This window comes from Neophocaena asiaeorientalis, unplaced genomic scaffold (assembly GCF_003031525.2).
Source record: "Neophocaena asiaeorientalis asiaeorientalis breed wild unplaced genomic scaffold, Neophocaena_asiaeorientalis_V1.1 scaffold131, whole genome shotgun sequence".
NCBI classification, from domain to species: Eukaryota; Metazoa; Chordata; class Mammalia; order Artiodactyla; family Phocoenidae; genus Neophocaena; species Neophocaena asiaeorientalis.
Window position 1 is genome coordinate 4,723,845 of NW_020173201.1, and position 27,526 is coordinate 4,751,370.

Below are 27,526 nucleotides of genomic sequence, written 5' to 3' on the forward strand. Positions count from 1 at the left end.
GTGGCATGATATACTTAAAGTGATGAAAGGGAAGAACCTACAACCAAGATTACTCTACCCAGCAAGGCTCTCATTCAGATTCAATGGAGAAATCAAAAGCTTTACAGACAGGCAAAAGCTAAGAGAATTCAGCACCACCAAACCAGCTCTACAGAAAATGCTAAAGGAACTTCTCTAAGTGGAAAACACAAGAGAAGAAAAGAACCTACAAAAACAAACCCAAAACAATTCAGAAAATGGTCATAGGAACATACATATCGATAATTACCTTAAATGTGATGGGTTAAATGCTCCAACCGAAAGACACAGGCTTGCTGAATGGAGACAAAAACAAGACCCATATATATGCTGTCTACAAGAGACCATACAGACTGAAAGTGAGGGGATGGAAAAAGATATTCCATGCAAACGGAAATCAAATGAAAGCTGGAGTAGCAATACTCATATCAGATAAAATAGATTTTAAAATAAAGAATGTTACAAGACACAAGGAAGGACACTAGGTAATGATCAAGGGATCAATCCAAGAAGAAGATATAACAACTATAAATATATATGCACCCAACAAAGGAGCACCTCAATACATAAGGCAACTGCTAACCGCTGTAAAAGAGGAAATCGACAGTAACACAATAATACTGGGGAACTTTAACACCTCACTTATAACAATGGACAGATCATCCAAAATGAAAATAAATATGGAAACAGAAGCTTTAACTGACAAAATAGACCAGATAGATTAAATTGATATTTATAGGACATTCCATCCAAAAACAGCAGATTACACTTTCTTCTCAAGTGCACACAGAACATTCTCCAGGATAGATCACATCTTGGGTCACAAATCAAGCCTCAGTAAGTTTAAGAAAATAAATTCATATCATAAATAAATGCATATCAAGCATCTTTTCTGACCCCGACACTATGAGATTAGAAATGAATTACAGGGAAAAAAACATAAAAAACGCAAACACATGGAGGCTAAACAATATGTTACTAAATAACCAAGAGATCACTGAAGAAATCAAAGAGGAAATCAAAAAATACCTAGAGACAAATGACAATGAAAACATGATGATCCAAAGTCTATTGGATGCAGCAAAAGCAGTTCTAAGAAGGAAGTTTATAGCTAGCTATACAAGTCTATCTCAAGAAACAAGAAAAATCTCAAAAAATCAATCTAACCTTACACCTAAAGGAACTAGAGAAAGAAGAACAAACAAAACCCAAAGTTAGCAGAAGGAAAGAAATCATAAAGATCAGAGCAGAAATAAATGAAATAGAAACAAAGAAACCAATAGCAAAGATCAATAAAACTAGCAGCTGGTTCTTTGAGAAGATAAACAAAATTGATAAACCATTAGCCAGACTCATCAAGAAAAAGAGGGAGGGGACTCAAATCAATAAAATTAGAAAAGAAAAAGGAGAAGTTACAACAGACACTGCAGAAATACAAAGCATATAGGAAACACTCCCATTTACCACTGCAAGAAAAAGGATAAAATACCTAGGAATAAACCTACCTAGGGAGACAAAAAGACCTGTATGCAGAAAACTATAAGACACTGAAGAAAGAAATTAAAGATGATACCAACAGATGTAGAGAAATATACCATGTTCTTGGATTGGTAGAATCAATATTGTGAAAATGACTAAACTACCCAAAGCAATCTACAGATTCAATGCAATCCCTATCAAATTACCAATGGCATTTTTTACGTAACTAGAAGAAAAAATCTTAAAATTTGTATGGAGACACAAAAGACCCCGAATAGCCAAGGCAGTCTTGAGGGAAAAAAACAGAGCTGGAGGAATAAGACTCCCTGACTACAGACTACAAAGCTACAGTAATCAAGACAATATGGTACTGGCACAAAAACAGAAACATAGATCAATGGGACAAGAAAGAAAGCCCAGAGGTAAACCCACGCACTTATGGTCAACTAATCTATGACAAAGGATGCAAGGATATATAATGGAGAATAGAGAGTGTCTTCAATCAGTGGTGCTGGGAAAACTGGACATCTACATGTGAAAGAATGAAATTAGAACACTCCTTAACACCATACACAAAAATAAACTCAAAATGGATTCAAGACTTAAATGTAAGGCCAGACACTATAAAACTCTTAGAGGAAAACATAGGAAGAACACTCTTTGACATAAATCACAGCAAGATCTTTTTTGATTCACCTCCTAGAGTAATGGAAATAAAAATAAACAAATGGGACCCACTGAAAATTAAAAGCTTTTGCACAGCAAAGGAAACCATAAGCAAGACGAAAAGATAACCCTCAGAATGGGAGAAAATATTTGCAAACGAATCAAGGGACAAAGGATTAATCTCCAAAATATATAAACAGCTCATGCAGCTCAACAGGAAGAAAATAAACAACATAATCCAAAAATGGACAGAAGACCTAAATAGACATTTCTCCAAAGAAGACATACAGGTGGCCAAGAATCACGTGAAAAGCTGCTCAACATCACTAATTATTAGAGAAATGCAAATCAAAACTACAGTGAGGTATCACCTCACACCAGTTAGAATGGGATTCATCAGAAAATCTACAAACAACAAATGCTGGTGAGGGTGTGGAGAAAAGGGAACCCTCTTGCGTTGTTGGTGGGAATGTAAATTGATACAGCCGCTATGGAGAACAATATGGAGGTTCCTTAAAAAACTAAAAAGAGAATTACCATATGATCCAGCAATCCCACTACTGGGCGTATACCCAAAGAAAACCACAATTCAAAAAGACACATGCACCCCAACGTTCATTGCAGCACTATTTGCAATAGCCAGGTCATGGAAGCAACCTAAATGCCCATCAACTGACAAATGGATAAAGAAGATGTGGTACATATATACAACGGAGTGTTACTCAGCCATAAAAAGGAACAAAATTGGGTCATTTGTTGAGACGTGGATAGATCTAGAGACTGTCATACAGAGTGAAGTAAGTCAGAAAGAGAAAAACAAATATCGTGTATTAACGCATGTATGTGGAACCTAGAAAAATGGTACAGATGAACTGTTTTGCACTGCAGAAGTTGAGACACAGATGTAGAGAACAAACGTATGGATACCAAAGGGGGAAAGCCATGGGGGTGTGGGGATGGTGTTGTGATGAATTGGGCAATTGGGATTGACATGTATACACTGATGTGTATAAAATTGATGACTAATAAGAACCTCCTGTATAAAAAATAAATAAAATTTTAAAAAGAAAAAAAAGTCAGTAAAAATTGGCTTGATGAATAAATAAAAATATAGAAAAAAAGAAACAATCCTGCGGTGATAAAGCAGGACCCTGGTTCCTGCTCAAGGAATATATGTAACCATATCTTTGAGTTCTTCTGCAGGAACTAAGGCCCCCATCCAGGTAGAGAATGGTAACTTCAGGGTGAGTATAAGATTCCTGAAACACTGCCCTGTTACCTCATCACCAATCAATCAGAAAGAAGTCTGAACACAGTGGAAGATAACAAAGACTCTGACTCCCCCCTCCCCAAATGATTAATGTGATTAACTTCCCCTTTCCCCCTTTAAAAACTTTCATGGTCAAGCAGAACCTTTAGATTTGGTTCTTGGACCTGAGTCCACCTCCAGGTTGCCAGCCTCCTGAATAAAGCAACCTTTCCTTTTCAACCAACAACTGTCTCTTGAGTATTAGCTTTCAAGTGGCAAGCAGCAGAACCTGAGTTTGGGAACAACTCCATTCTTTGATGTTTAGATCCATTATAAGACAGACTGTGGTCAAAACATGGGAAAAAAGTTTAAATTTCCAAAGTGTGGGGATTCACTAGACCCTCAGAGTTCATATACAAATTATTTTAAATTAAAGACATTAGAGATTGAACATACACAAAAAGAAGCCTTTTCGGAGTTTTCCTTATCGTATTAAAAGCAGAAACTTTCTCAAGTGAAGCTGCCATGAATCTCTTCCTTGGGAGAGTTTTATAGCCATGAGAAAAGGAGAAAAAAAAAAAAAAGAAGAAGAAGAAAAACACTAGCACCTACATAAACACACATTACCACAAACTTTCTTTGTCTCCTGTTTACCCTCCCTAGAAACCTGCTCCTTGTTCCCAAAGAAGTATTTTCTCCCTCCTCACGCATGAAATGAGGTGTATAAAACCTCATCTCTAGCTGCTCAGGGAGCAACTTCTTTTGTTTGCTCTCATACGCATATACTTTATTCTTTCTAAAATACTTAATGAAATATTTTATTCTTTCTATTGTTAAACTGTTTTTGGGGTTTTTGTTTTGTTCTGTTTTTTGTTCAGTTTAATTTAAAGTCGCCAATTAGTAAATCTAAGAGGGCAGAGAAAAACATTTTTCCTTCTCAAGAAGGGAATAAACATGATCAAGATTACACTGATAATTACGATTGGTTAAACATTATTTTTTTTTATTCTATTCTATTTTACTTTATTATTTATTTATTTATTTTTGGCCTCAATGCACAGCTTGTGGGATCTTAGTTCCCTGACCAGGGATTGATCCCGGGCTCTGGGCAGTGAGAGCACAGAGTCTTAACCCCTGGACTACCAGGGAATTCCCCTGATTGGTTAAATTTATGGGATATAAAGATTTTTTCTTAAAGTCCTTCTTTAATTGTTCTAAATTTTCCATGTCTGTTTATTATATCTAGTACAGTTTAAAGTATAGGAGGAGTAGCAAATGACACGTGAGACAATTTTGGTGGTCCACAAATAAATTTAAATTATACTTTAAATGTATGAACTGAGTATATATAGAAGACTCTTAATTTAACATAAATTATTTAGAAAACACAACTGGTTCATCAAACCTACTTTTTTTTTTTTTTTTTTTTTTTTTTTTTTGCTGTACGCAGGCCTCTCACTGTTGTGGCCTCTCCCATTGCGGAGCACAGGTTCCAGATGCGCAGGCTCAGCGGCCATGGCTCACAGGCCCAGCCGCTCTCCAGCATGTGGGATCTTCCTGGACCGCGGCACGAACCCGTGTCCCCTGCAGCGGCAGGCGGACTCTCAACCACTGCACCACTAGGGGATCCCAAACCTACTATTTTAAGAGTATGATTGTGTAGAGGAGCAGAATTTACCACCCCCAAATATGTCTCTTTGGCATAGGATTATTTCAGGCTGATTATTTTTAAGAAACTGCAGACACAGAAGTTTTGAAAACTGGGTAAAAGTTACCCCTTTGTATTAGTCATTTACGTGTACTAGGGAAATCTCCATTTGTAAAGGTGTCTCTCTGGCTGTACCAGAAAGAGGGAGATGAACTTATCTCTAGAAACTTATCATGCAGATGGCAACAATTTAAATCTGCATATCAACTTTACCCTTGTTTACTGAGCTCTTTCAGGTAACCTCCCATAACTGACCTTCTACCCCCAACATCTTCTTTTGTGTTTAGCTGAAGATGGTATTAAGGTGAGGGCTTCTGCCATTCTGGAGGAGAGTTACCCTATTTTCCTGAGTTTCTCCCATGTATACAGAAGGAATATATGTGACGAAACTTTTGTTTGTGTTTCTTCTGTTAATCTGTTTTATATCAATGTGATTATTAGATCAGCCAAAGAATCTAGAAGGGTAGAATGGAAAAATTTCCCACCCCTACAACTGCTTAGGATGTACTTTTTAAAAAAGACTGCATCAATCTAAAGTTTAAGAAAAATATTGAATGAATACCATTTTATGTGATATTGGATGTGTTACTGGCAGAATGGCAATTTCCTCAGTTCTTGCCCTTCTCAAGAGAAATAATTCAGTCTAGAGGCATAGAGCAGTTTTAAATAGCAAGAGTTTTATTAAGCAGAGCGAAAGTACACTCCTGAGAAAGGATGAGAGTGGGCTGTCTGGAAACCAGAAGTAGTCTCACAATGGGGCAGGGTTAGGATTTTTAGAGTGGTGGTCCCTCCTTGTGTCCGGCATCATTTAACTGACAAGTTGATTGACAGCTTTAAGTTATATAACTTTTCTCCTAGTGTGCAGGTGCTTACCCATAAGCACCGAAGCAAAACCCACGTGGGTGGGGGGGAGGCAAAAACTGCAATACTAATTTATTAGAAATATGGCACAATGAACCCTGGATTACCTTGAGTCACCTTTTAGGTCTTGGTGCACCTGTGCCAACCTGTGCTGGCAGGTTTACCTTGCTTGGTCCTGATATGGATGGAAACTTAGCGGTGGTCCTTGACTAGAAGAGGGAAGATCTCTGGGCATGCTCTGATTACCAGTGTCCACATGGGGAGGGAAAGATGACCCCATCCAGGATGGGATGGGACCAACTCAAGTCTGACTACCTACCTAACAGATGTGGCAAAAAAGTTTGTAATATCCCAGAAGCAGTATTTCTATACTTGCATGTCACTCAACCTTACCTCTCATATGTTACAACCAAGTCACTGTAATAGACAAAGTATAATGTTTTCTATCCTAAGTCTTTCAGTTTGTCAGCAACAAATCTATCACTATTCTCTGCTTCTTTGGGTTACTGTTGCCACTCCATAACACGGATACAATTGCATTAGAGAGGGTGCATGTTTACCAAAATACACAATATAGGCTTTTGTCTTATACTGGGAAAAGAAATTGCTTACAAAGTGTTGAGCTATAAAATCTGAATTTTTAAGTGGAAACTAAAAAAAAGAAAAAGATCAGATAACCTACTGTGGAGGGGAAAAAATAATTTTCCTCTACCCTTTTAGGTTCTTAGATAACACCCCTCAGTAGTAAAAGACAGATTAACAGGAGTAAAACAAACAGTTTAATAACATGTATACTTCCTGTATACAGGGGAGATAACCAGGAAAACTGAGTAACTCCCCAAAGTGGCCCAAGTCACCACCTTGAATACCATCTTCAGCTAAAGACAAAAGATGTTGGGAGGGGAAAGCCAAATTTTCAGTGGAAGCACAGTAAACAAAAGGTATGTTTGTTATGCAGATTTAAATCTAAGCCTTCTCCATTGATAAGAGTTTCTAGAGTCATCCTTGTCTTCCTGGTACAGACAGAAAGACACCCTTATAATTGGAGATTTCCCTTGTAAATGTAAATTGCTTCTACTGGTTTTCAGAGCTTCTTTTCTGTCTGCTGGGTTTTTTTGTTTGTTTGGTTTGGTTTTTTGTTTTTTATTACTTAGCCTAAAATAATTCTTATGCTTGCTGAAATAAAATTCATAATTTATGGCAAGATGAGAAAATTCCCTCCCCTTTAGTGTGTATTGTACATCTGCATTATTCAGACCTCCTTAGGAAAAAATATTCCTTCTAATCCCATCAATGGTCACAACTCCTTAGGAGATAACCTTCCTTCTTAATCTCGTAAGGAGTCATGATGACCCATGACCCACTACTCTTTGTATCTATAGATCTAGGTTGTGTAAACTGTGTAAAATATGTCATTTAATGTACAGTCCTCTGTCTCAAAAACCTATATAACTGTGCTTTGACCTCTAATGGGCAGAACAGTTCTGCAAGCTCTCTGAGAGGTTGTTCCTGAGTTATAATCTTCAGTTTGCTCAAATAAAATTTTCCATAACTTTCTTAGATCACTTTATTCATTTTTTTGTCAGCATGCTAAAGAGGCATATTTTAGAGTGACACATTCTGCTCCCCTTTACTACTACTAGCAGCAGTGATATAGTAACAAAAACTACCAACATGGTTTATGTGTACATGGAGATTCCCCAGAATTTGCCACCAATAAATATAACATGTTATAATGAAATATGAAATAGGCCTCATGCACATTCCTAACTTGCAAGCCTCTGGAAGGTGTTGTTAATCCATGATGCTCTTTTTCCAGTTCAGAACCAAATTTGATCTTAAAATACTGTCTAAAGCAAAGCCCCTGACAATTAAGATAAAAACCGAAAAGAAAGGAGTATTTTACTCTTTCTAGTATAATGCTGCTGCTCACAACTCTTCTGAATAAAGGAAATAACAGTCTAAATTGGGAGTGGTATAAATAAAACATAATTATTTACATTAAATATTTTATATGATTTCATTAAATTTACATTTGCATTCATTGCTATGTGAAAACCCAGTACATATTAAAAACTAATCCCCAAAATCCTTCCTTCTCCTCTTCTATTTTCCTTCCTCATTTATTTTCTATCATTTTAAAAATAAGGTAACACTTTAAAATTTTTAGACATTTAAAAATAAGATATTGGGTTTCCCTGGTGGTGCAGTGGTTGAGAGTCCGCCTGCCGATGCGGGGGACACGGGTTCGGGCCCGGGTCCGGGAAGATCCCACATGCTGCGGAGCGGCTGGGCCCGTGAGCCATGGCTGCTGAGCCCGTGCGTCCGGAGTCTGTGCTCCGCAACGGGAGAGACCACAACAGTGAGAGGCCCGCGTACCACAAAAAATAAAATAAAATAAAAAATAAGATATCATTAATTGAGAAAACTGTGACTGTAACTGTCAAGCAAGAATGTATCTCTTTCAAAGTTAACCAAGTTTGTTTCATTTGTATTTTCTCAATGTGCGTTATTATTTCACATATCATTTACATATTTGCTAACATTAAACATTTAATTATATGAAACCTTTATTTAGCTTCCATAACCATTGTGAGTATAGTTATGCAAGTAATTGCAGGTGATACAAAGAATAATCCAGTATTAAAAACTGACATGCAGGAATTTAAAAGCATAGAGATAACTACAACATAAGACTCAAAAGAGCCACAAGGAATATTCATCAGAGTGTGAGATTTGACCTAGCTGAAACATTCTCTCAACGCCTCATAAGGAAGTGGTATTGACCTTGTCACTGAATCAGTGAATACTTAACATCTTTATTCAAAGCCTCCAATCACCTGGTCTCATAACATCACAATACAATATTATAACATGATATCTGACATATCAAAGACATGCATTTTTAAAATTAATTATTTAATAAATAGGTAGAAAATTTCATCAATATATTGTAAGGAAGAACTATTTTTTAATTTGTTTCAGAAAAAGAGATCTGTGCCTAGTAGAATTTCAAAGAAAGTTACTTTTATAAATAGCTCAGAGACAACTAACTCATTGTCACAATCCACTCTTTTTACAAAGCACATTTTTATAGAACTGCAAAGATTTCAACTATGAAAACGTTAGAGAAATAAAACACCTCTAACCATCAAATGATAAGTAAGACTTCAATTCCTTCATCTCAATAGGAAGGCTTTCTTGCTATAAAATAGTTTAATTGCACACTATTCTTTGATCAAACTAGAGATAGATGCTAATTTTTAATTCACTCAGTATCTGCTCTACATTTAGAACTGTATTAAGTCAAATATTGGTTATGTGGAGCGGAGCCAGGAAAAATTTGGACTCTAACAAATACTGTGAAATTATATGAAACCTGGTTTTAAAAATGAGTATGAGACAAAAATGCTGATGTTCAGATTTATTTTTGAGGCAATGTCATAGGAGCCTTGGAATAAAGAGACTTCTAACACTTACATACTTAGTATTCAAGTAGTTTGTAGTTGACAAAATGGCTAAAGGCACCGACCAGACTCACTCATAGATACATATATTAAGTACTCTTTCATTACCTTATCTGGTATTTGCAGTAGAGAAAGCAAAAAAAAAAAAAAAAAAAAATGGCAACATAATTAGAGTTGCCTTGAGTCTTTTGACTCTAACTCAGTTACCTAAGACCTTGGAGGAATCTGTCATGCTTCTGTTCACCAATGAAAGATGGTCTATCACCAATTGAAATTTTAAAACTTACCCTAGTAACTTGATTCTGTTAGATTTCTTTATTCAAAAAAGAAAATAACAGCAACAAGTTTGCCTGGGTCTAAATCACTTTAGAAGTGTGTTCTTTTTTTTCTTTTCTTTTTCTTGAAAGTGTCTTTTTTGTTTAACTAATTTTCCTTAGTTTTTATGCATACTAGTAAACAGAATAGCATCATTTTGCTTACTTATAAAATTTTCAAGCAATATCTTCATTACTTGAAAATTTTATAAATAGTTCTTAAACCATCAACAACTATCCTCCTATTTCAGTCTTACTCTCCAGAATATGCCCAAGAAACTGGCAAAACTAAAAACAATGGTTGTAACATTAGCACTTATTCCACATATCAGTAGGAGACAGACATGAGGAAAGGTCAGGATAGGGGTTATTCTGAAAAGTGGTTTATATAGTTTGAAATATGAAAGTATAAAAAGTAATTTTTATATCCAAACCTATATAATTGCAATGTTTTGAAGAAGAGCAGAATATGCCACCCCAAAATATGCTACATTGGCATATTGAGTATTTTACATTAAAGTTTCTTAAGAAACAGCCAGTGCAAGGAGGACATTTTGATCATCCTTTGTCCCCCTGAAAGCAGGACATAGATCTTCCATAAGAAAAGAACCCTCCCTGTACCAGGAGAATAGAGGGCATCATTATCACCAAAAATTGGGAACTTAGGGCCAAGAGGCTGTGTAAAAGTACCATGGTACTTTCTAATGTGATACCCTGAGCTTAAACCTCTTTGCCTTGCAAATTCTTCAGATATTTGTAGTTTCCTTGTCTAAAAGACAGCCTGCTTTGGTCACTTTTTTCAGTCTCATATTTTTTTATGGAGCTCCTACACATACATTATTAAATTTGTTTTTCTCTTGTTAATCTGTGTTATGTTAATTTAATTTTTAGGCCAGCCAAAGAACTGTAAAAAATTCAACAAACTTCAGTTAAACAGAGTCAGGAGACCAGAAGGGGGAGCCCTCACACTTTGCAAGGACAGCATAGCTCAACAGGAAGAATGCCTCCTCTTCCATCCTTACAACAGCTCAGCTAATGAAAAGCCATGGTCTCTTTGTTTACTATAGCTCTCCCAACTTCTTATCTCCCCCTCTCTCTCCTTCCCTTGTTTTGTAGGGACTTGCACATGGCTCACCGTGGTTGTAGACCCCAAATTGCAATTCCCTTCTTATCCCAAATAAACCCATTTTTGCTGGAGAAATAACTGGCAGTCTATTTATTTTAGGTCAACAGAACCTGGAAGGGAAGAAGGAAAAAGTTTTTCATCCCTACAGTTTACACACTTTTTTTGCATACTCGAGTCCATTAAGAGAAAAGAGAGAGCTGAGAAAGATACAGTATCATATATTTTTTAAATACAGTTATCTTGTTATGAAAGATAGTTATGTCCCTTCTCTAGATTTTTGATGTATGTGAAAATATGGAATAGCACTGCTAATTGACAGAATAATTCAAAAAGTATTCTTGCTATGAGTCTTAATGAAATGCAAATCTTTTCTTTCTGACAATTATTTAAGGGCTCTTGAGTAGTTAAGAGCCCTTAGGATTTCCCTCAGGATAACCAGAATACAGAAAGAGTTGGCTTGAATATATCGATGTATAGAGATGGGTTTGATTTTTTTATGATTTAGGGTAACATCAAAATTGGAGTTTGTGGTGACAGAATGTATCAGAAGTTTCAACAAAAGGAAACCCCTGACTTTTGTACTTCTCTGAACTTCCTTTTCTAGATTTTTTTCTCCTTTTTTCTGGAATTTCATTGCTTCATTGGCTATTCATATTTTCTAAAAAACGGTGTGGGTAATACTGTTGCAAAAATTCTAAAGAAAATAAGTGACAAGTTTTCTAATGTGGGTCACCCAAAACTCTTCCAATTTATTTAAGAATCATAACATGTTCACATGGATAAAAAATCATAACATGCTCACAACTACATGAAATTTGAATGATTCCTTTTGCAAATCAATCAAATCTTTCTACTCTAAGCAAAGCCAGGCCAAATCTGAATAATGTTCAGTAATTTATCATCAGACCTCTAGCTTCTTAGAAACCATCTACTTTAAAGTCCAAATTGATTGCTCATATTTCAGCTCTTCTTATGACTCCAAGATAATAAGTAGGTTTTTAATTGACATAGTTTACATTGTACATTGGTTTACATACCATCAATAAAATAACTATAAAGAATATAAAATAATAATTAAAAAATATTGTAATATATGGGTATCATTATTCTATATAAATATAAGAATATAAATTGTATAGATATTGATATATATGAGTAAGTAAATGTTTAACAGCCAACTGAGACAAGAAGTCTCGACTGAGGCATGAGATAGATGGGTCCCAGGCAAGACATTTACAACTAGCCTCCTGTTTATACTCTGAGATAGAAATAACAACAGGAACAGGATGAATAGCTGGACTTTGTCTCCTGTGGACACTGTAAGATAACAGTAGTGGCAGGGGACGGAGGGGATAAGCCTTCCTGGGGTAAAAGATAAGGAGGTCACAACTCCCTTATTCTTGGGGTCAGGGAGACCTCCCAAATTACACTTGCACAGAAAGTTTCCTCAGGAGACTGGGTGCCAGACCACAGTAAGTTTTGCTAACTTCCCAGAGCTCCTCACACTGAAATCCATCTTGGCTAAAGCGGGCGAAGGCACATGGGGAGGGCCCTGAGACAAATCAGATAGGGGTAAAAGCAAGACGACTGGTCAGAGGAAAACAAAGACCTGGAAGCCTGCCCCCTTATAAATGATTTAAACTTCCCAAAGATGTGACTCTTACTGAGCCTGCCAATGTGTCTATCCACAATATTCCTCTCTTGTCCTCCAAAGGGGAAAAAAGCCAGGGCAGTGTTGCAGCCAGGGTTGAATCCCTGGTTGGGAAACTGAGACCCCGTGTCAAGCTGCTGCAGCCATGGCTACACCACAGGGCCCCCAAGAACGTGACTTGGAGCATTTGTCACTTTCCATACTGTAAATATCTCCCACCATGGCCACAAATGAGGTCACTGTACTTGGAGTTGGAAAGAGATGTCCAAAATTGGCCCTCAAAGCAAGCATGAGCCATCTTTTCAGCTCCAATAAGCCACTGTCTTAAGTTATATATCTAAAATGTAGAGGAAATAGGCATTTTTCTTTATAACTTGTGGGAATGTGATGTGCTGCAACCATTTGGAAGATAATATGGCATTACCTACTAAGATGAAAAGTATATGTATGTATGTATATACATATATATACATGAATATATACAATTTTTCTCATAGTAACTTTATCTTTTAATTATCTATTCATGAACAAGTAAGTACTGGTACTTAAGAGGTTTATGTAATACTGTAATGATATCAGAATATATTCCAAGCATTAGTTTAAGCACATTTTTGTTTGCTAGCTTGCTAATCCTCACAAGAACCCTATGTGGTATATTTCATTAATATCCCCATTTTACTACTTAGAAAACTGACATACAGAGTATACCAAAAGTTACACGCTAGGAAATGGCAGAACTAGGATTTGAATTTGGGCAATGTGGTTCTAGAATTCATGCTTTTACCACTATACTATTCTCCCTGCCTCTCAGGAGAATCATGAGATTAGCTATCAGTTCTGTGCCAAAAACCAAAAATAAACAAAAAAACCTTAAGTATAGTTGAATAAATTGTGATATATCCTAATTTTAGTATATTATATAACTTTTTAAAGGATATAATCTAAAAACTTTTAAAAACACTAAAAATCATAACTTCCTATATTTAGCATTCACATTTTGTATCGCATAATTTACATTTGTATAAAAATTACTATTACAGATAAATTCAAGTCTTCATTCAATTTCTCACCAATTCCATTCCTTCCTTTCGAGGATCCATGTATATCCTGTTATTTCATAATTTTATCCTTGAAATGCTAAAATCTTATCAGTCTTTCCCCAGTTATGAGTAGTCTAGCAAATTGGATTTGAATTGTCCCAGATGTCTTTATAAATAGTTTAAAGTAGATGGCAAGTCAGAAGATTTATTTTATTTTATATTTCTTTAAAAAAAAACTCATTTTAAATAGCACAATAAAAATTAGCTTTCAAATACATTCCATAGCAATCTGACTTTTCTGTAAATTTTATTAGAGATTCTGAGTCAGAAAGGAAAATTGTACCTTTTCTCCAGTTTCATTTACATAGGAAAAAAAGGGGTTCAGTGTTTTTGAGGAATTATGAGGGGCCCTCTTTAAGAGGTTTTACTTTTTCCTACATCCATAGTTTCTACTCTAGTCTCTGCTACTGAGCCCTAAGACAACCCACACTGAATTGGAAAAAAAGAAACAAGTATTTTGAATGAAAGTCTAGAAATCTGTCTTCAAAAAACTAGATTTCTATCTATATCTACCCACACACATATACTATATATGTAAACATGCATGCCCTTTCTGCTGAAATATCTCTAAAAAAGACAGAACATGGCCACTTAGCGACACTTTCTTGCATATAAACTTGTTCAGAACAGCTGATGGAGGATATTTCCTTTTGCCACTCCCTCTTGTCTTTCTGTTCAGCTATAAAAATATGATTACAATGCTTAGGGGTTATTAAAGGTACAGGCTGGCTTCAGAGTCTAACTACCTTTTCAGAACATGGCCCTGCCACTTATTATAGGAATTTTTTCAATGTCAGATGCTATCGGTCACCAGCCCTGTTAGATTTTTTTTTACTAAAATACTAGCCCAATTCTCCTCCTTCCTAACAAATTATTATTATTTTTTCAATATGCCCAGCCCCAGGAAACGAACCATACTTGCTTGTCATCCAGAGATGATTGTCTCATTCCCCTTTACCACCTACAGACTTCCTTAACTTTACCGTCTGCTATGCTGACTCATATTCCTGTTCTGTGTGGGGAAGCTGGGTGGGAAAGAGCTTCCTCTCAGATAAAAGCAGACAGAATTGGGCTTCCCTGGTGGCGCAGTGGTTCGGAGTCCGCCTGCCGATGCAGGGGACACGGGTTTGTGCCCCGGTCCGGGAAGGTCCCACATGCCGTGGAGCGGCTGGGCCCGTGAGCCATGGCCGCTGAGCCTGCGCGTCCGGAGCCTGTGCTCCGCAAGGCCGCAGCAGTGAGAGGCCCGCATACCGCAAAAAAAAAAAAGCAGACAGAATCAATGAACATAAGAAGTCCTAATTTTACCACCCTTATACTCAGACTTGAATTGCAGTCGTGATGCTTATGGCGCTGGTATTCACTAGCACCAGAGCCATAAGCATCACAACTGCAAATGGGAGATAAGGCATTGGAAAAACAACCAAATTTCAGGAAAAGACGGATTTTAAGGACAGAAGGAACCTGAGTCTTTGGTGATATACTTGAACTGTCAAATCAACTCTTGAACCACATAAATCTAAGAATTTTATTAAAATAATAGTGATAATGACAATAATAATGTTATACAAGCAATTGTTTTTCAGGTTTTCTGTTACTGCAGTCCATATATGTGGGTTATGATCATTATAGCTTAGATGTAGTGAGCAACTACTCAATAAAAGATAAATGATTCAATAAATGATTCAACAGTTCTCTACCTTTAGTGTACTTTGAAGTCCCCTGGGGAGCTAATAAAAAATGCGGGTATTCCACTTCTACCTTCTGAAATTTTTATTCAGAGGGTCTGAGGTTGTGTCCAGGAATCTGCATTTTTTTATACACTCCCAAGGTGATTCTGCTGCAGCCATTCGGTGGATCATGCTTTGAGAAATACTTCAGTGTGAGCTAAAAACAGATTATTGAAGTGTATGAGTGATTCAAAGAGTGAAGAATACAGTGAGTGGGAATAATCTTCCTATCCCATTCCATCCCATTTCCTATTCAGAAGACTATAATTTACAAATTACACTGAGCGCAGGGCTACCCTGTTGAGGCTGCAAATCACAGTGAGCACATACATTCTGGGCAAGTTCTGTACTTCATAAATTCAGAAGAGGAAAGTAAGAGAAATTAAACACTCACATTAGCTTGGATGATGACAAAGTAGCGAGTCTTGTCTTCATAGTTGAGCCTCTTCCTTAACACTACATTTCCGGTCAACATAAGGGGGATTTCAAAGGTGTCATTGGATGTCTGCAAATAGGTAAAGATACACATTTGAGATCATCTGAACATAAGATGAATTAGACAATCTTATATTTCAGTTTAGTCCCCTAGAAAGTTATAGACAACATGTTCATCATCTGAAAACAGGATGTGAGTGTAAGCTTCAGATTTAATATTCTTATTTCCAAAAACTTGTCATTCTGATCAATAGGTCTCACTTTTGATAATGATAACCAGGAAACTTACTTCTTGTAAGTTTTTCATATATTATTAGGGTTACCCATCAACAGCCCTGGGATACTTCTAAGCCCAGATATCTGAAAAATCTTTCCTATTACCATATTATCTTTTCACAATTTTTTTTTAAAACACCAAAGAGTTCAAAGATTGCAATTTGTGATTTCTACATAATATCCCTTTTCAACATTGGTGCCCATTCTGTATTCTCAGTATTTTCAAGTACTGTATTAAATACAACTATTAACCTGAAACTTTGTGTTTTTGTGAAAAAGAATGTGCTGTAGCTTGTTTTTTGTTTGTTTGTTTTGTTTTGTTTGTTTTTCCAAGCCTCAAAACTGCTGTTCATTAGTTAAGTCTCCTATCCTGACAGGGGTTGAGTTTCTTCTTGGCAACATGCAGGTTATAAGGGCAACTTCCAAAGTGCCTTCCAGCAATACTGCTGTGGCATGAGCAGCCCTCACTGTAAGACAGTATAGTCATTCCTCAAGGGAATATAATTTAGGAGATCTGTCTCTCAGCCTTAAAAAGACCTTACATCACTTTTTTGTTTTAGTGCCATTTTGAAGACTGATAAAATAGTCTCTAAATTATGACAACAAGTCAGTTTTACTTTTAGTATTGGAACTTTTTTGGTTGATTGTTTTGTGCAGTGATAGGCGTGCATGTGATTGTGGGCAGCAGATGAAATACTTAGATTCTTCAGAAAAAGGAGGAGGAGGTGGGGGAGAGGGAGGGGGAGAGGCAAAGCAGGAGGAAGAAAGCAGAAGAAGAGGGGAAGGGAAGGAAGAAAGAGTGTGTGCATGCTTGTCTGTGTGTGTCTGTGTTTATACACTCAGCTGACACAAGGGGAGTTACTTAGAAACAGCGTTAATGAGAGAACAGCTGACTCAAATCTTCTATCTCAAGTTCATTTGGGGGAATGTGGACAAATTAACCTTCAATATCTAGAGTTGTGATCTCTCCCTCTCCATCTTTTTCTCCCTCCTTCTGTGACCCCCTCTCTTTCTCGTACACACACACAGAGTATACAATTGATAGATATTTTTTAATGATTTATTCTGTGTTCATGCAATTGACTTTGCAGGTCTTTCTTGGATTCAGTCATTTAAAAAGTAACATTTTAAAACATAAATATAAAAAATGTGCCATAAAAGATATTTACAATTAAAAACAGGTGTTTGACATTTTCCCTAAATTTTTGCCTATTTAAACACTGCGGGACTCTAAACTATGCCAGGGAGAGTAAAAATTGTTTAAATATCTAAGTTAGTTATGATGAATACTTTAGTTAATAATTGCCATATACACTGTAAAACACAACTGAGTGTGTTGTTATAGGGTTGTTAACTTTCAAAGGCTCAATAACTGTAGAGACATATATCAATTCTAGCGTGTTTATGAAATATACGGTGGGTTGCTTACCGAAACGCCACCTAATCCTTGGAGTCAGAACTCCAAATGAGTTCAGATAATTGGTGGCTTTGTGCTTTAGGGGAGGCTATGACCCTAAGTGGGGTGAGTTTTGACAAATCTAATCCTACCATGGAAAATCCACACTCTTTGCCAGTGATTGATTTGGAAATGTACGTGAGATCTAATTCTAAATAATCTGAAGAGTTTTTCTTAATTTTAAAGAGAGAGAGAGACAAGAAAAAAAGTGTTCCCTTCTCTGCTTACAGATGCTTTTATAAGGATGCAAAACCTGGAACCATCAGCAGCCATTTTGGAACTATTGAAACAGTTAATCTAGAAGTAAACAAAATGCGGAAAATGGAAGAGCAGAAAATGAAAAGAAGCTGGCTCTGTGATATCTCTGAGTTGTTTAACAAATCCTGATACCTCCCCTTCTCTGAACAACCTGTTACAAGAGATAATACATGACTTTGTTGGCAAAGTCACTTTAAATGCAGTTTTCTATTATTTGCAACTGAAAGCACTTTGATACATGATTATCTCCTGCCTATGTGTCCTCATCATGCAGTCCCCTCTCTTTTCCATTTATGCCATGACTCTTTGCAGGTGACATTTGCTTTTCATTTTCTCCTGCCTAAACATTCTATCCCTCATTTCTCTGGATTATAAATCCTGCAAATCTTATTCGGTAAAATCTTCTTTGTCATTCAATTTAGGATTAAATCTTTGCTCTTATGTTACATTATTTTTTCCAAACAGCATTTGTTATTTGTGTATTTTCTGCTTTCCCTCACAGATTTCTCAAGGATCTCTCAATCTATGATGTGGAAATACTTACATTTATGTTTCTAACCAAGTAACGTAATGGATGTTTGTGATCCTATTTTAGTTGATAATTTTCATTGGATATTTGTAGAATTATTACAAGCATTGTAGCTAGTAATTAAGGATTATATTGTTCTTAAGAAAATTTTTTAATTAAATCTAATTCTTATTAGCTAAGTCCATCTTTTATAGATATCTGAGATTTTAATTTTGCTAGGAGTTTCATAAATACTTATGTTCCAAGAAACATAAGGAGAATATCTGCTTTATGATCAATGCTGTTTATAAATTATTGCATATGAAAAGCCTTTGTGTTAAAATTAACTAATTTATTAATGAAACAAGTATTCATAAAGTATCCATTCTGTCTTGAAAAAACAGAATAATAATCATGAGAAAAATTAGAAACAAAATGTGGATAAATGCTTAGGGTGCTCTTTATTTGTCCTGTAGCAAAAAGAATATTGGATTAGATCAACTCAAAGTAAATGCCCTGCTGTAATGCTATTTCTAAAGCTCTACCTAAGGAGGAAAAAAAGAGCAAAATTTACTAAGAAAATATGGTTGTTTTTTTAAATTATTATATGATAAGGCAATGTGACAATAATTTTCAAAGTTTAAAGTATATAAGGATCATAGAAATGTATCACTTAGATTGCAGATTCCTAGTCTATTACTCCAAATTCCAGAAATTCTCAGAAGTCTATATTTCTAACAAAACTCTTGGGTGATTATCATGTAGAAAGTTTAGGTTTTATTTTGAGAAACACTAGACTAGAAGATAGAAAGGACCAAGTTAAGCATATAAGAGTTTTGGCATTTGCTTGTGATCTCAACTCAATAATAAGCTCCTATAATACATTCTTAAGATGGATAATTATTTCATTTTTCTTTATTTTGCAGCTAGTTGTGTTAGGTTAACAAATTGACTTGATGTTAGATTGGGATGAACTTCTAAATATAATTTGAGTGAAGCCTCTCAAAGGTAATAACATGTTGAGCATTTAATATTTTGCGATTTTAGTAATTACTAAAATTGTGCTTTTCTAATTCAATCTGATTCCTTTAATAATAAATAATATGTCAGAAGGATCCCATAACTGATATAGATATATGTGTGTGTGAGTGTGCGTGTGTATCAGTCTATCAAGAGCATCTCAGTCTTATACTCTTGTCAAAGAACTGTTTGAGGTGGAAAGGGAGGTAGAGTCTGCACCATCCCTTCCTCTACCATTTATTTTCCTCTCCTCTCATCCTTAGAGATTTGGTTCATCAACAAAGGAGAGGGGTGTAGGAACACAGTCATATCCTTTTTCTTAAGCAACATACATTTTTTGGAAATAAGGCCCTGACCCTCTTTCTGTTAATTTTGGACACTGCTCTGTAAAGCACGAACTAGCACTTGTTTCTTTGGGTGATGAGAATTTAAATGCTGACCTCTACCTGCCCAGTGTTAATCAGGTAATTCCAATAATGATTAAGCCTCTTAATACCCACAGGCCCCAAACATCTGCTCTCCATCAGGAGAGGTCCACTCACAACTCCCTAGCAGTTTGGTGTCTCAGTTACTGTCAGACAAGGGGCAATTCTCCACTTAGTAAATGAGGGCATAGGGCAGTTTAAATGATTTTATCACTGTTGGAAGGATGAGAAAGAGTGTAGGAGGCATGTGTAATGCCCTTCCTTCACACACACACTCACACTGACTTAAGCAAAGAAGGGAGATGGAATGTTGACACTAACAATTCCGTGTTTCTCCAGAGTTGATTCCATCCCCCCACAGCCCTCTTTATTAACCTGTGGGAAGCTGAATTAGTACCAACGTAGATAAAATGACACCTCTCTGCTAGTCCTGTAAGGAGGTGTTGGGCTCCACAGTTGGAGATGATCTGGAAATGGACTATGAGGTATTTAGTGTTATTTGTTCTCAGCTGAGAACTCTGGTAATTCATCATTTTCTAATAAGCAGAAAAGATTCTGTTTGGCTTCTCATACCTATGCTATATTTACAAATACTGTTTTTGATATTATCCATTCAACTGTAAGGACTAGATATTCAGTTCAAAAGAAGAGAGATTTATTTTTGAGACCTGCACACACACAGACACACACATACACATATACATGTATATCTATTTCCTGGTTATCTAATGACAGAACCAAGGTACAAATATGCTTTACTGGGCCTGTAACTGGGAAGTGGTGGGAACATAGGTAACAAGGAAAACATTTCTCAGTCTCTCAGAGGCTGTTAAGTTCTCTTATTATTTTTTTTCTACATTTTTTTGGAATCTCTCTCTCCCCTCTCTCTCTTCCTTCATCACCTCTAATCTCTCTCTCTCTTTCCCCATTTGTTCATGTTGAACAGGACTGTGACTTTATCTCTTAGTTTGAATAAACAGCACCAACTCTGTGTCCTAATCAGTCTGTAGTTGGTCTTAAGCTTGTCATGGATTAATCAGGCCACCATGCCATTAGTTGCTGAACCATCCATGGTTTGGTGTGACTCCCCTAATCTGAATTACCTGAAGTGAAAAGTGGAGGATTAAGTAAGATCATGTAGCCCTTGTCTACTCAAAAGGGACTACGATTTGAGCAGCAACATTCGTTTGCTCCTAGTAGAATACCAACACTCTGATAATTGTTTCTCTACTTCATACACACTCATTCCTCCCTGCCACATAAACACACACAAATACGTATATGCACATTTAGGGGTGAAGGAAAGATTACAATGCAGTTCATGTCACCTTCTTCTAACCAATTTCATAGGAAATTGTATTTAGAAGTTTCTATTTGGCTTCAAAAGTACATGTTATAAATGTAAAATGTCACAGACTCACAGTTAAACAACCTGGGTTCAAAGTTTTACACAACGAAGGACTTTAGGCAATGACCTAATTAAACACAAGTGTTCACAAAGCTCATGCTTTGTGACCACCTAGAAGGGTGGGATGGGAAGGGAGGGAGGGAGACACAAGAGGGAAGAGATATGGGGATATATGTATATGTAGAACTGATTCACTTTGTTATAAAGCAGAAACTAACACACCATTGTAAAGCATTTATACTTCAATAAAGGTGTTAAATAAATTTAAAAAATAAAATATCCAAATGATACCTATTATATTAATAATTTCCTTTTTCCAAATAAGATAAACTCCCCAAAATGAAAAATTCCACACAATACATGACAAATTATTCTCCTCTTTTTTCCCTGAATCTTTCTTTTTCCTTTCTTTTCTTTTCTTTTCATGTTTTAAAATATAATTAGTTCAGTGTATTGTAGATGGCCTTAATTTTTATTACCATGAAGGCACAAAAAAATAGTATTTTATAGTAACTGTGATGAGCATAGTACAAATCCTCTTAGTTCGCTCTCTAGCGGACACCAATAATGAGGTATTTACTAAATTATTTTCATCTGAAAATATCAGATGAGAAAGGATAGGTTATGATGCAAGAATAAAACCCCCAAATTAATAGAATTTTTTAACATTAGAATTTTTTATTTCGTACCCATTCTACATATCTACACTACCACATGTCAGCAAGTGGGCTCTGTTTATGTTTTCATTCAGGGACTCAGGCTAATGCATGTTTCACCTCAACATGTTTTTCTCCAATCACTGCAGCAGTGGGAGGGGAAACGGTGACTTGTATTTGATTCTTTGCGCCCATATCTCATTAGCCAGAGCAAGTAATTTTCTCCAACCCAAAAAAGTTCACTTCTGGCATGTCTCCAAAAAGAGGAAGAGCCAGAAAGTTTTGGAAAATAACACAAATGTTTTTGCTTTAAATTTGGTTAATCAGTTAAGCAGTTCTTCATCCCCAAACTTCTTCTTTCTTTATTCTAGATAAAATTCAATAAAAACAAGGGCAAAAAAAAAGTGCAATTTAAACTCTTCTGATTTTGTTAATAGGTTAAATAAAAGTGCTTTGTTCCAGTGAAAAGTTTACAACATTTGGCAATTTAATTTTTTAAATTTTATTTTGGATAGTAAAAATGTCTGATTCTTATTTATTCCACATCTCCTAGTATAGCTGTTCATCTACATCATAAAGGAAATACAGGTGTGGTAAAAAGGATCCTAATAATGCAAATGATTATTTTCAATTTATCCTCTATTAAAACCAGAATAGAACCTTCATTTCCTCTATTTTTTTTTCCACAAACTTAAACAAAAAGACTCAAAAGTGCTTTTCCAAAGTAGATCAGTTTATATGACATTCAAAATGATGATAATAATACTGAACATTATAGTAGGTATGACAGATTCTTAAGGGAAGCCTCTCTATCCCCACTTGCTGACAAGCAACTCATACCTTTGTGTAATCCCCTCCCCTTGAGCGTGGGAAGGACCTCTGACTTGCTTCTAACCAATAGGATATGGCACAGGTGATAAACTGTCACTCTTGTGATTGCCTTATGTCATATAAGACTCCATCCTGCAGACTAGCTCTAGATACTCTCCTTGCAGGTTTAAGGAAGTAAGCAGTCAAGGAACTAAGGGTGGTTTCTAAGAGTTGAGAGCAGCCGCCAGCCAACATATAGCAAGAGGCCAAGGCCCTCTGTCCTACAACAATAAAGGAATTAATTCTAACAGCAGTCTGAGTTTACTTGGTAGGGGATTCTTCCCTACTCAAACCTCCAATGAGAACTAATCTGGGCAACATGTAGATTGTAACCACATGAGAACCCAAGCAGTTCAGCTTAGCTCTGTCCAGACTCTTAAGCCGCAGAAACTAAACAAAATGAAAGTGTGTTGTTTTAAACCACTAAGTTTGTCATCCAACAGTAGATAACTAATACATTATGCTAATTACCAAGCCTTGTCTAAAGGATTGGTGGTGACATATAGTACTGGTAATTGGTAACTACTACATTTGACGAGTCAATAATTTTAAGTGATATTATATTTTTACTTCTCTGATATTTAGGAACACATTAATATGAGGGTATCCTCATATTAAAAACAATATGCTCACTATAAATGAAAAGATGGGAAACTCACCAAAATTACAAACTATAAAAACTATAAAAATATGGAAAATTTAGACCTGAAGATTATACTATCTGAAATTTTAAAAATAATAAATAAAAAAAGACAATTGGATACATTGGATAGTTTTAAGAATAGAATGGAGATGACAGAGAACACTGTAACTTTGAATATAGATCAACAGTAAACACCCAGGTTGCAACCAAGTAATTAAAATATGTTGAAAATATATGAACAGAGCCTGTACCTGTGTAACAGTATTTAAATGCCTAATATGCCTGTAACTGGAGTCTCAGAGGGAGAAGAGTCAGGGAAATGGCATGAAAATATTAAACAATAGTGTCTGATAATTTCTTTAACTGGTGAAAGACAAATTCAGAGATTAAAGTTCAGCAAAACCCCTAAAAAAAGACAATTACAAAGAAAACTATACATTGGCATGCTCCCATGGTCAAGTTGCCAAGCACTCAAAATTAAAATAAAAATCTTGAAAACAGTCAAAGAAAAATGGCACATTACATACTGGAAACATAATTTAAATTTCCATTGTCTTCCCTTATCAGAAACACCAGAGGCCAGTGTTTAAAGTGATGAGAAGAATTAATTAAAACATACTTTGGGGCTTCCCTGGTGGCGCAGTGGTTGAGAGTCTGCCTGCCGATGCAGGGGACATGGGTTCATGCCCCAGTCCAGGAAGATCTCACATGCCGCGGAGCGGCTAGGCCCGTGAGCCATGGCTGCTGAGCCTGCACGTCCAGAGCCTGTGCTCCGCAACGGGATACATTCATAAATTTCTACAAGGATGACTTGGATAATGTAAATGAGTGAAGTGATGAGGGTAAAAATGGATATACATATATTGTCTGAGTGATAGAAGTTTGCTTAATGGGAAAACATTAATTCAACCGTAGCTGATGCTGTCTTATTGGAAATCAGGACCAGGGTTGTCATACATCTATTTCTTAAGAGAGAAGAGAAAACTAAATTTGAATGTGAAATTTCATGATTTTTAGATTTTGGCTCAGAAATTATTTAAAATAATTTGTGGCCAAACAAAATTTTGTGAGTTGAATGAAACTCCAGGTCACTAATTTGTGATTTCTGCTAATGAATAACGTAGCATCAGACGGAAAACAAACAAAACAAAAAAAAATACCCTGAGATTTTTAAGTAGAACAGACCAATCTACACCTTTTACTATTTACCATACAGTGTGAGACTAATTTTAAAGAAATTTTTAACTGTGGTTGCAAAAGCCAGAGGGGGCCACATTTTCAGGTTACATATATTTGTAATACATACAAGTTTGTTTTAACTCTAAGAAATAAGCAGGATAATATTATGATGCTATTAATTATAAGCAGAATTTCTAGAGATTTAACAATTTAAGAACATAAAAGTCATCAGATAGCTCTTTCTCAGAGATTTTATAAGAGAAGAAACTGGCATTGAGGTTTGCATTAACTCTCTATGATGATTAAAGATGGATTCTCTCTGTAAGGATGTGACTTGGTTAATGCTTTCTCTTCCAATATACCCTAACTTAAGGGCTGTCATGATGTCTTATTCTTTTGCCTCATTGAACTAGAACCATGCCCAGAGAATTTCTTTCGTTATTCCATAGTAGCGCTAGCTTGCTAAAGTACATTTTTTTTTCTTCTTTTGCAATTTGGAAGCTGCATGTGAATGATTGGTTTATTCAATCTGTAGGTAATAAAAGGTACATATTATATTTCATGCCAAGCCCAGAAATCTCTGAAAAGGGGAAGCATTCAGAAGGAATTACTGCAAGGAATTTCAGCCTCACAAAACTTCTAAAAGATACATTCCAAGTAATACATTTCTGTCTCGCACTATATCTAATCCTTGGGTAGGTTTGTTTTTTTTTTAATGCAATGTAATAAATATTCCCCTAAAATACGTGGCCTGGTCATTCTATACTTTCTTGGAGTTTCACTTTTACAGCTTGAGGAGTAAAGATTAGGAAATGACCTTCATAAAATATAAGCTAGAAACATGACACACACATACAATTAATTATTTTAAAAATCTAAATAGTAAAGAAAATAAATGGTTTAGAAATATTCTGTATAGTCAGCTGCCTATTTCTGCTTAATTTCCCTTCTGCTGTTTCTTTGATCTTTTCCATTCGACTTCTGTGTAACCCCTCATACTTATTGTCCTTTTCTGTCACATTCTCATCATCTCCCCATCTCTTGGTTTCATTACCTCTGTCTATAAACATGTGGAGGCATACATTTTAGGGGAAAAACAAAAACAGAATCCCCCCAAATATTCCCTTGACTCTGCTATACCCGTGGGCCTTTTGTTTTGTTTTTAAATTTTTGAAAATTTTAACTCAAGTGCTGCAACTATGTTCATAGAGCACAACAGAGGAAGAGTGGAGCACATATTACTCTGAAATCGAGTCCTAACTCTCCGGCTTAGAGGTGGGTGTGTGTTACCAGGCAAGTCACGTCACATATGAACCTGTGTTCGCTTCTATGTGATAGAGATACTACTACTAACTAATTGATTTGTGAGAATAAGATGAGGAAATGCATTCACAATTCACTTAGTTCTCACAATCAATTTGTGAGGTAGATCTTATTGAGAGCTCTTAGTCTCTACAAGTTCAACAGGTTTTTTTAAATTGTTTAAAGCTTATATAAGAAATATATAATTTAAAAACAAAGATACAATGTTAACTTCACCACTTTTATGTTCCTAATATTAAACCTAAAGGAGAAGCATTAATTTAAAAAGTCACTTAAGTGATTTTAAAACTATGCTTTGGGGAGCCCTTGGTGTTCTGAGAAGCTGCCTCCGGGAAAAGAGGAAGGGAAAGATGGCAGGCAGGACTTCCAGCTCTAGCTTCAAGAAAACAATTCTTATTTTATTTGTGTTACATATACTATATCATTGGGAAAAATAATTTCACAGCCTAAGGCACAATGCAGAAGCCCCACTGTCTAATGCAAAAAAACCAAAAACTGAAAAACCTATTGCTAGAGGCTTTGTCCTCTTCTCTACCTCAGGTTTCATTGGTGGAGAAGGGGCAGTGGTGGTATTAATTTGCAAGTTCCATAAAGCATACGCATCACATTGGTAATATCATATCCAATGATTTACTTAGAATGCTTAGGAGTCCACTAACATAATGGAAATTTAATAAAAATGACATATTATACCTATGAATACATTTTAAACTTTTACCTACAAAACTCACCAAAAACTAGCTTTTATAAGTATAGCACAAATATTTTTTAAAATGTAATTTTGAGATAGTTATTAATAATAGTATAATTACTAATGTGGTTCCAGGAGCTGAGCAATAGAAAAATATAATAAATATCGGCTGAAGTAAATATTAATTTTATTCCTTATGGTGAACTCACATTGCAAGTAGATATTTACATACCGGATCATCTGGATTATATTGAATAACATATTCTATCTGTCCATTTGGGCCATCATCTATGTCTGTAGCTCCATTGTCTCCTGAAAATCCTGTAAATACTGTGGTGCCAACTGGAGTAAGCTGAAAAAAAAACAAAAGAAAAACTGTCAATTCTCATTTGATCAACAGCACACCAGAAGTGTTCTCGCACAAAAACCAGACATTTGTTACACAAAGGAAAAAAGCAGGCAGTTGCCCACAACCAGAGATCTGAAGTATTTCAAAAGAACACTTGCAAACACATGAGTTCCTATAAAGTCTGAAATTTCCAACGCCATGGTCCTTGCTTTGGATTAAGAAATAGAAGGCCCTGATTCAGTGTGAAACGCATTTGGACCAATTTATGATCATTAGCATCTTAGCTCCTATGGAGAAATGCATCTGCTGTTCCTCCTTAAAAAAATCTTGATGCATTAAGTTATCTACAAACTAGGATTTAAACTGTAAGAAGGAATTAGTTACTTTATTTTAAAATCAAAAACCATTTCAGAGAGATCAATGAAATCCAGTTGGTAATTACATGCAAGTGGCAAATTTAAGGGAGAGAGCTGGAGACAATGGATTCCCTGTCTATCAGAGGAGAGAGAAAGCTGGGATTTTCTTTAGTGCTTGTAGTATCGGTTAAGTAGAAAGCCATTGTGTGACAGAATTGAAGAAATGGTAATATCTTTTCATTTTAGATTAAAACAACAACAAAACATAAAATGGCATATAAGACCATGATTTCACATTTGGCCTGAG

The 27,526-nt window shown here is 35.8% G+C and overlaps 1 protein-coding gene across 1 annotated transcript in view; it reads right to left on the reverse strand.

The window, feature by feature from the left end:
• The window catches only part of PCDH15 (protocadherin related 15), a 689,667-nt gene that overhangs the window by 371,184 nt on the left and 290,957 nt on the right, over positions 1 to 27,526 (reverse strand). Inside the window, exons 6-7 of the mRNA XM_024744857.1 lie at positions 26,747 to 26,866; positions 15,761 to 15,871 (exon numbers count right to left, since the gene is read on the reverse strand). Coding sequence (XP_024600625.1) covers positions 15,761 to 15,871; positions 26,747 to 26,866 — 231 coding nt within the window. The remainder of the gene's footprint in view (positions 1 to 15,760; positions 15,872 to 26,746; positions 26,867 to 27,526) is intronic.